The sequence below is a fragment of the Egretta garzetta genome, unplaced genomic scaffold (assembly GCF_000687185.1).
Source record: "Egretta garzetta isolate BGI_Z169 unplaced genomic scaffold, ASM68718v1 scaffold473, whole genome shotgun sequence".
Lineage (NCBI taxonomy): Eukaryota > Metazoa > Chordata > Aves > Pelecaniformes > Ardeidae > Egretta > Egretta garzetta.
Window position 1 is genome coordinate 157,295 of NW_009259319.1, and position 10,822 is coordinate 168,116.

The 10,822-nt window shown below is 39.7% G+C and overlaps 1 protein-coding gene across 1 annotated transcript in view; it reads left to right on the forward strand.

Annotated features, from left to right (window-relative positions):
* The window catches only part of SRFBP1 (serum response factor binding protein 1), a 168,291-nt gene that overhangs the window by 138,597 nt on the left and 18,872 nt on the right, over positions 1–10,822 (forward strand). Inside the window, exon 8 of the mRNA XM_035892092.1 lies at positions 5,637–5,708. Within this exon, the coding sequence (XP_035747985.1) occupies positions 5,637–5,708 (72 nt within the window). The remainder of the gene's footprint in view (positions 1–5,636; positions 5,709–10,822) is intronic.

Sequence of the window (10,822 nt, forward strand, 5' to 3'; positions counted from 1 at the left end):
GTTCAATAATCTGGCCTTTCTATGTAAGACTGTTACGGTTTATTTAAATAAGTTCATCATAAAAAAAAAAAAAGAACAACAAAAAACAAACAACAAAAAAACCAAACAAACAAAACCCCACCAAAACCAAACCTTGCTCTTATAACTTTCTGGAAGCAGTGGGGTGAGCCCACTGCCTCTGGTACTGCGACTGGCTTCAGACCTGTATGGCAGCCCCACAGCTACCCCTGCTGTGCACTGCCATATCCCTTCCTCTGCCCCAGCACCCCCTTTTCCAGCCCAGAACAGTCTTTGCCCATCCATAGTTATTTTTTCCCAAAATTTGGTATTTCAGTGTGACTTCGTAGGCAGTCTTGGCTTTGTGTGCCTCAGTACCGTCAGCCTTGCAAGATGTCATGTTGTCATCCCCCACCTTGGCCCTGAAAGCTGCCCTATGCTCCACCTTTCCATGGAGCTTGTCTGTTTTTCACGTAACTCTCCCTTAATGATGTGTAAACCCCAGCTTTTCTGTCAGCTTCTCGCATTACCTGTCAAATCCAGCACTTTTCTTACGTCATTTCTAGTAGTTTTACATCCTGTTTGTTCAGCTTATTCTCAGGCCAAGGCCTAGTCATCTGCCTGCAGCCGTGACAGGTCAGTTTGCCTGATGTCCCCACACCAGAGCGTGGAGCAGCTGCTCGAGCAGCAAATACCCGGAGGAGTCTTGGTCTCCCTATTGTGAAAGTGGTTGAAAAATCATGCAAATCCCAGCTCTGAGAGTCAGGCTGGACCTGCTGCTGCCGCTCTGCCCCTTTCACCACCTCCTTCCAGTCTCATCTTGGTTGCTCCTGTAGCAGTTGTTGGCTCAGCTCAGGCACCAGGACAGAGAGCTACACCGGTGTGTTTTGTGTCATGTACATCAGCCTGCAGACAGCCTTCCCTTGCTCACCTCCCCATCTCATAAAGGACTTCATGACAGAAGAAGATAGGGTGCTGTCTGTACTTAAAACGATCTGTTCCCCTTGTTGCTTACTACCCATTATCCATCAGTGTACCAGTGTTTGCCAGCTAGGGCACTGGTGCCGTTGGTGCTGGCAGTATCTGAAAGTCAGTAGCTCTTCTTGTAATTATAGTCTCTTTCCCACAAGAGAAAACATAGTCAGCATGCAGGGCAGAAGGCTCTGTTGGTTCCAACAGTTGGTTTCCATCATCCCTCAAGAGGCAGTCAGTACCTCAGCTCCTTATTCTTAAGGCTTTTTTTTGTTTGTTTTGGTATTTTGGGGTTGTTTAAAAAGTTTGTCAGGGGTCATTTTCAAGGAGAGAAGGAGAGTGTGTGTGTTGGCTGGTAGGGGGGCTTTGTCTGTATTTACCTAATCTGGCGTTATTGTGGGCCGGATACTTCATAAAGTAGCATACTTACCTGGTTCCCTCTTAACTTTGTATTCCCTCTTCACTTGGAACGTGACACCTCATTAATCTTGGAAACTTACTGGCATAGAATATTATGATACCAAGTATTAATATGACTTCAGAAAGCAGCTGTAATCTGTAAGGGCATGTGGAAGGTGAGAGCATTCTTCATTTTGAGCCTCCACCAGTGGACCTTTTAAATGCTAAGGAGATAAGTGAAGGTGGAAGGAATGAACAAAAACACAGAGAGGAACAGAGCTGGTGGACAAGGGATAAGAGACAGTGGCAGAGCCAAAAAGTCTTCAGTCATTAAGTAACGCGCCATTAAGCAACTACTGATACTGCTTTGGGGAAGGCCAGCCTGGACTTTGTAACTGGTAAGAAGGGGAGACAAGATGAACGTGAGGATTTGGGGATATGGGAGGGGCCTGTGGACCATGCAAAACTTACTAAACAATGTTTAAGGGTCATAGGTGGGAGCAGGTATCAGAGGGGCCAGTTCCAACCAGGGCCAGTCAGTACACTTACCTGACCAAGCTAGTGTCTGATTGCCACGGCCTGTCATCCTTCTATAAATCTTAACTCTTTGTGTAATCTCACTCTGCATCCTGTGTGTGCAAGTGCTGTAAGGACTGGGTGCTGGCTACTGGGGGAACTGGCATGAGTGGATGTGGGGGCAGCAACTGGAGTCAGATGAGGGGTGCCCCAAGCCCGTGGTGTCAGCAGCAGGAGTGGGCGAGGGTCTTGGCTCCAGCTGTGCAGGCAGGAGCAGCACATGTCTCAGCTGGGAGGACAGGGACAGTGTGTGTCCTGGGCACAGCTACAGGTGAAACTGGGGCAAGTGAAGCAAGTGAGGCACTTGGCACAGCATCTGGACTGGGACTGCAAGTTGCAGCCCCTGTGCCTGGTGCCTGCTCCTGACAGGGGCAGGCAGAGTATCTGTATTTTCACGTGGTTTGACCCAACATTTGTGTCTCTTTGCTGTTTATAACTCACTGGCAAACTTCAAGCTGGACTAGCAGTGAGTGGGAGGTGCAGGGTCTGGGCAGGGATATCAGGTGGGTAGAGGGCCTGTGCTGGTGTTTGGGGGGGAGCTGCGACCAAGGGTGCCTGTAAGACAGGAGTGTGAGTGCATGCATCTGCCTGGTAGCGACTTGCTGCCAGCAATCAAGTAGGAGGCCTATGAGATGGATATAAAGGGCTCTGGACCCAGGCAGAGGGGTATTGGATGGACAGAGTGACATGCTGTGCTGATATTTGAGGAATCCATGACTGTGCATGTGCTTGTGAATCTAGAGGGGGTGGGAAGGGGCATACTTTCAATAGCGAGCTTCAATCCTAACCGGATGCAAAGGAGGTCTTGGATGGTGGTACCTAAGTTCGTGTGAGTCCTGGGTGTGTTACATGTGGGTGCTGTCAAAGGCAGTGCCTTGTCTGTGGCAGCTAACTGCATAGCTGAGCTTCACTGCTGGTTGAACCCACCAATGAGAAAGCAGCTGCTATGTCTGTGGACCTGGGATGGAGACCTCCAGGTCTCTGGATGCACAGGACTGGGTTCCAGTGGCAGGGCAGGAGGAATCCCTGGACTAGTCCTGGAGATGTTGGAGGTAGCAGGCACTTATAACATCCCTTAACATAATTGGTGAAAGATTTTATAATAGATATTCAATGCAAAGGTTCTTGTGAGTCAGGAGTTCTTGAGTTATGTGCATGTCAAAGTTGAGAAAACTGTGCTGGGAAAAATATCACTATATCCATTTTCTATTTTCTTGTCTGCTGCTGACCGTTAATGGACACAGAAGAAAGGTCTATTTATGCCAATAACTTAACTTATATGGCTGCTTTTACAAAACCAGGGTGTTGCTGAAGACTATATAAGTCAAAAATGATTCTTTTACCTTAAGACTAAGAGAAGTGAAGGAGACACTTTATAAATTTGTGGGTTTAAGACTTAGGAGGTTCTTTGCCTCATTCAGTACACTAAGCATTTCAGTGAAGCTCCGTTCATGACTTCACATTCCAAACTGTAATTCTTTTGCCATTATTATGCATGATTCTGCAATGTTAAGGGAATTCTGCAATATTGTCATATAAAAATTAAACCTGTGACATTCTAGCGTAGGGATTGCTGAAGTTTACCTGCCTCCCCTCTGAACTAGGTTGCTGCATTTAAATCCTAGACAGACAGGAAATGGGCAATTTTATTTGGGATGAAGATTGTATAAATTATCTTTTTTTTTTTTTTTATTAAAGCAACAGCTTGATTTAATGAATAGTGTTGGGTTCCAGAGCTTCATTCATAGCCCCCAACCAACTATGTGACAGTAAGCATGTCACTTAACCACCGTGTCCTACTTTCACCATCTGTGAAATGCTTTGGAAAGTCATGGAAAACTGAATCATAGGTCTTTTCCATCTCTAGATTCTATTAGGTCATCCAACTGTCCATCTGCCAGTAGAAGATTGTTTCCTACATCCACCAGTGTTTTTCCAGTCTGGATTCTGTCCTCCAAAAGACTGGGCTTCCACCAGTACCTTCGGAAGATGATTTTGCAGACATCTAGACCTCATTGTCAGCAAGCTCTTCTGGCATTCACAAAAAGAGATTTTTAGTTTTGTTGTTAATTTACTTTCGTCCTGTTACTTTATTCCCATTATTATATGCTTCCTTATAGTTTAAAGACATATGCAATTTATGCAACACCTTAAAGATCTAGGTAAAATGCAAACTCTCTGTAAGGTATCTAATGTATAGAAGAAAGGACAACATAAAGTTTTGAAATTCGAGTATGACCCTCTATAAGAAAATAAGCTACTTGGTTCTTCCTGAAATTATGTCTAAGGAAGTGTGCAGGCTGCTCCAGATTTAGGACAGAAACAAGGATACAATATGGAAACTTAACAGTGGAGTGGGATGTTAAATGAAAGTGTTGGAATACTTATCAAGGATGATTAAGTAGGGAAAAAGAGAGAAAGGAACAAGTATCATTTAGTTGTTGAACATTAAAGTCTTTCCCTACATTTTTTTTCTAGACTTGCGTAAGTTATCATGTTTCCCATAATTTGATTTGCATTTGAATCTTTCCTAATATGTTAATTATTCTGGGCGAATCAATACAGTAGTTGCTTTTAAGGGTTTTCAGTTGGCATCTTGTCCAGATCTGAGCATAATGTTAATTACAGGTGCAGCCCAAGTACCTGGACATGCCTTATTTTCTCAAGCTGTAAGACTCTGCATGTGTACTTCCAATGTAGGTTTTCTTCTTCTTTATTGACCACAAGCATTGCAAAACTACTCTATTTTATATTTAAGTTATCTGATTTCCTGGAGTTTTAGAACTTCAGCAAACAGATAATTTTCCTCAGGTGTTGAAGCCACCAGCATTGTGGTATAGGCTAGATGTAGATGAAAGCTATCAGAATAACTACATTTCTTTGTACAAAATTTTTCATTTTTCAGAACTATGAATGTGTGGAAGTTATTTGGGCTCTGCATAACAGTAGTTAAACTGCTTTTAAAATGGCCATCTGGCAAACAACTGGTATGTAACATAATTTATTTGATGCAGTGCCCTAGGAGGAAAAAGCTAATGTTCAGTGCATTCAATTGATAAGGTTAATAGGGCGTTTCGTAATACAACATATATAAAGGATGTATTTTAAAATAAGAAGAAATCTGTCATGGGGGCATGTTTCATAAAATACTCAACTTTCAACAAAATCTCCTTGTCCAGGTTTTTCATTCCTCTCTTTCAGCTGCCAATGGAAATGCTTAAGTCCAGGAATGAGAACTGCATGTGTAGTCAGTCTCTTCAGAAAAGAGATTTTTGGTTGTTTTCCCTTCTCAACTTCATTTTCATTGTATTAAATTTATATATTCACATATGTTGCTAAGTTCTGATGTAACCGCAGAGTCTAAGTTAAGTGGGGCATTTCAAAGCTTCTAAAGTTTGTGTGTAGCACAACAATACAGACAATTTAAACATTTCTGTAAATAAAATCATTCGTCTGCATACTTTGCTGTTGAAAATCTGTTGCCCTCCGTAGTAGTAGGCACAGTCAGATTAGGTTTTTGGAAGTCAGGAAGTGTAGTATTTACATACACACACAAAAAACCTCTATATAACAAACTGATTTTCTTCCTTTAAGAGAAATGCTATGAAGTTAGAATGTTTATGAGGAAAGTGAACCTTAGAAAGATTTCATTCTCTGATTGTAAGAAGAATAAATATGTCTTTCATCCACAGGAAATAAAACCAGATGAAGTTACTAGACTTGCTCTTAGGACAGAAGTTAATTTTGAAAGTGTCTGCAGAAAGGTAAGGTTTGGTTTTTGTTTTCTTTCCCCTGCTGCTGTGAGTGTGAGAGTGCTCCTTAGGAAAAGGTGCATATGTGGGTGGGAGTACATGCATTTGCACAGTGTGTTCTGTATGTTATATTGCATCTTTGTTGTAGACCTTACTTCTCTAAGGAAGTTTATCCACTAGGAGTTATCTACAAAAATTTTTATAGCTGTTCAGTACAAGTGACTTGTCATCTAGGCTGGTGGGTTAAACCCTAGTAACTGGAATGGAATACCAGGAAGCATAGTAGTGGGGTTTGAGTCTTTATAAATCGATTTGTTTTGTTTATATAGTACATATACATGGTTCAGTTAGTGTAAATAATCTAAACTTTCAACAACAGTTGGAAAAGGCTTTAAATACTTTTAGATGTAGAGAGGTTTCCACATGTGAACTAAACATGATGAACATTAGCTTGAAATAAAGCTGGGATTTTTAACACCCCTATGGCTCATCAATTTTAGTGCAATGTTTCTCCTGAAGCCCACTGATGGTACATTATTAAATACTGTCTAACTATTGATGTCTGTAAGAGGTGAAATGAAGACATAGAAGTGGAAAGATGCTTGTTGAAATAAGTAGTTGAGGTTGAGAGCAGACAGGACGTTAAACGAAGAGTGAAGAATAGCAGAAATAAGTACCGGTTTAAGGGATGTGCTGCAGAACTGATTACAGAAGGTACTTCTGAATCAAAAAATATCAGTACATGAAACTGAATTTTCCTCCACATTATACTGAATTTCTGTGGGTGGTCCACTGAGGGAGTCTGAAATGTTTATAGTTCACAGGGTAAGTTTTAATGTAGAATTGGGTCATTTCCTCCTAATGACATAATGGCATCATTAGTTTGTAATATAACTATGCTGTTGCAAAGCACAGTCATATGTGATGTAGTTCAGCAATTAGCATAGTGTGCAACAGGATTTCCATGCTTCATGTGAGGAAAATCAAATTGATACAAAAATATCATAGTAATTTAGTATTTCTGGAGCAGTGTTTGGATGGAGGTATCTTGCTGCTTTTCCTTCTCTTAATGATAGAAGAGAGTAAGGCAAGGGTCACAGATATACTGACATGGAGCTAAAAAGCAGAATTCTTCTTTTAAACTTATTTGACCAAGATTTTCCAGTCTGAAGGTGAGCTAGTCAGACACTGGTTATGTTAGAAATGGTGCAGAAATTAAGATTTTGGATGTGTGAGGACAGGTGGAGAGGGTTTTCATGCTTGAAGAGTGATGCTAAATTCAAACAGTAAGACATTTTGTCATTTCCTGTGGGAGATTCTTCTGCCAAGAATTCAAATGCATCAGGCTTATGCTGGTTGCATAAAGTATAGAAGCCCCAAAATTAAATAATTGATGCTATTGTTTTAAAGGAGTTTACAGGTTTGCACTTGGAATTTTATTGCCAAGAATACAGAAGGAATGTTATTAATCTTACTGGTTTATTTTATCAAATTACTTTTTATGTATTCATAGTCATGGCTAACTGTATGCTTTCCATATTTACTTAAAATAGGCTTTCAGTTAGCCATAATCCTTGAAAACAGATAAGGTATCTTTATGGAATTGTTTTGGTTTTTAGGACTGTTCTTATTTCTGTTACTTTCTGCTGCTGGTCCTGTTTTTCAGTGGTATGAAAGTCTGTTAATCTCACATGTTGTAGTGAATGGGTCTCCTGTTTCAAATCAAGTTTATGGATGAGTGCTGTTGCTTTTTTTTAAACCCATAGAGGATACTTAACCTCACTGCAGTAGAAGAACATGTACAATTAATTATTATAGTACTGTTGACAAGTGGTGGCTAAGCCATCATGACTTTATTGATTGCTATTGGTTGGCCACAGTATATCCCCAACTAAGGCATCCCTTCTGTGCTTTAACAAAAGTTATTTTTCCAATATATTATTTCTTCTTTTGTGACAGGTATTAAACATAGGAAAAAAAAAATCATTGATTTTCTGTCCCTGGCAATATTCTGTAGGTCACATGAAATGCAGACCACACTGTTTACCTTTTCATTAACTTGAGTTTCGAAATATTTGAAGGAAAACATCCTGTGGCTGTTTTCATTTTCAGAATAGGTTTGTTTTCATTGATAAAAGGCAATCTGCTTTTAATTCACTGTGGAATGCTGAATATTAGTTTTGCATAGTGGACATGTAGTCAAGTTATTTGTTTAATTCTTTCTGCCCACTGAGATTTTATGTTCCATTACTATGTTTCCCCATATATTTTTCAGAATAGGATAAGTATACTTTTCTATTTTAAAAGAGTTTGCATAGATTTCAGTCGAGTACAATAAAACTGTGCTAACTGTTTATTAAGTGGCCCTCTAACTTGAGTTTTTATAATTTAACTGTCAGTATTGCTCTACTGATGGTTGCTAATAAGCAAATCAGAGCTATGATAGTTGCAGAGTGAGTTGGCAAGAGTCACCAGCCACATGACAGAAGACTTCTTCCTTTCCTTATTTATGAAAATGTTGTTGCACTTAACCAAGTTACTGCAAGACAAGAAACAATAGGTAAACAGTTCTTTGTGCGCTTCTGCTGAAATACTTTTTAATCCATTTTGATATTGCTGCAGCTGACACCATTGCAATCAACAGGTGATAAATTCTGTTGTAAAAATTGTAATGAATGTTGTCATGTAACTTTAACTAGACTTTATATTGTTGGTGCTTAGTTACAGCTGTTGAAAAAGGGAACCTGTGTTTCCTAGGTTTTGTCTAAGCTTTTGTGCACTGTCTGTATACAATTGTGTACTGTCTGCCACAAATATATTTGCCAGCCATTAATAAAATTTAAAAAGCACGTGGCAGATCTGTTGTCTAATGTTTTTTTTTTTAAACTGGTATTTCCAGCTGTGATTGCATTTCAAAGTGTTTGTACAGCGTATGTACCTGAACTGTTACGGGAGGCTTGGTTCATTAGTGTTGTGCTCTAGCAATCCAAAGTTATAAATCAGCAGCTGATCCTAAAAATGCTATTCATTACAAGCAGGAAACTGACTTGGGAATGGACAAAGGTCTTAGCAGTAAGTTGAAGAGAACAGTTAACTTAAGGTTTAAGGTAACAGGCAGGTTAAGATAGGTTAGTATACATAGAATAGATAGGTTAATGTATATATTAATATTTTTCTGGTATTAGAGAAATTATATGTATCATCTGTTCTGTTTCTCCAGGAAAGGGGGGACGTTGGTCTACCTGTGAATGCCTGTGTCATAAGTGCAGTTGGTTTTGTTGCCTTTGCACTAGTGCTAGCAGATAATAACTTACTGTAGTATCTCATTTAGTTTTTCTTCCAATAAGTCTCCGGCACACAGGACATGAGAAAAAAAAACCAGTGTTTTAAACACTGAGAATGACAGAATTCTGCTCCAGCATAATGGAACTCTCTACTACAAGCAACGATCTGGAGTGCCATCTTGCCTTAAGTCAAAATACTTACTATTTTTTCGAAATAGTGAAGTCTATGTGCTTCAAAATTCAGTGACTTTCAGATGGCTGGGTGGTGGTGGTGAACTTGAAACTGAAACTGCAGAGAACTGTTGTATTTTTCTTTTAAGTGAAGAATAAAGTACCAGTATACATTATTGTCAGAACTTGAGTTGAGCACATGCTTCTGACTTGCAAACATACCAACAAATATTCGCAGATGGTAAATACATCCTCTGTTTTTGCTTCCAGATACAATCTTCACATAGCCTTAGTAGCATGCTCTTGCAGAGAGCTCTAAATCTGTGGTCCTTGAGAAAAGCACCACCTTTTCCTACTAAGTTCTGTATTTTCACCTGTTACTCCAGTACTGTCATCTTTGAATCATGCAGATGCTTGTCTGCAAAGAGGATTATGCACAGCAGATTTTGAATGTATTGTGATCATCAAAGTTTGTTGGGGCCATGCCACATCCCTCTGAGTCTCAAGACTACTGAAAAACTTGCCACAGTTTCTAAGTATGTTGAGAAATTTCTTCTAAACCAGATATGTAAGCCATTACTAGCTCTTAGAAGCTTTTTTTTTTTTTGCTAATGTAGGGCCTGGTGAGCTTATTTTGGATTGCTTCATGTTCAGGAACCAACTTTGTCTTGTTTGGAATTTAAAAGGAATTTGAAGGCTTTAGAAACAGCATCTTGGGCAGCTCATGCACAGCTATAGAGAGACATGCCAGGATTTGGCTGAGCAGCCTGGTGCACAGTATGGTTCTGATCATTAAGTCTAAGCTGCATTATGAGGATAGCTGTACTTAACATGATTTTGGAGGGGTGATATTAGTGCTGTCTAGCTTTAGGTCTAGATATTTTTCAAGGATGCCCAAAGGCTGTTATGCTACAGTTAAAGCTCTGGGGGTGATTTCAGGGGTGAGTGAATTTAATATCTATCGCTCTTTACCTGTATGGCTCAAATGAATTTAGGGTTGGGGAACCAGCTAAAATACTAACAGTAATAAGAAAAGTTTTTTCGCTGATTTATCAAATGAGAGTTCTACTGCTTCACATGTGAGAAGACCCTGTTTCACCTCCCAGACTCCTCTGAATTCGTTAGGTCTCTGATGCAGGACTAAGGAAATCCTTGGGCAAGAAGGACATTAGAAAGAGGTAGAAAGGTATTTCTACCCAGGACAGACAGGAACAGAAAGGATGAAGTTACAGGACTATGTACTACTTCTATTTCTTTCAAAAGAGTGTTTAAATCACGCTATCAAAATAGCATTTCTCAGATTCATATCACCTTATTTTTAAGCTATGCAGGTGACAGTCTGAGATTAGTCTATTAATCCGTCCACAGCCTCTGTCATCAGTAACCAAAAAAAGAGAAGGATAGCATCATCACAGTGCTTGTACTATTTTATGTTCTTTGTAGATTTACACTGAAAACATGTTTCACACCTACGTCTGTGAAGGGCAATTTATGAAAGGCTACTAACTTTAAAGCGTTAATTAATAGTCAGTAATTATTTGGAGCATCAGGTTCCCCAGAGTATATCAGTAAATGGTAATCTTTGTTTACAGGTCACTGATACATAACATTTCTTCTAATGAGTACACTTACTTATTAAGGAAGTTTTAAACTTGATACTGCTAGTACTTT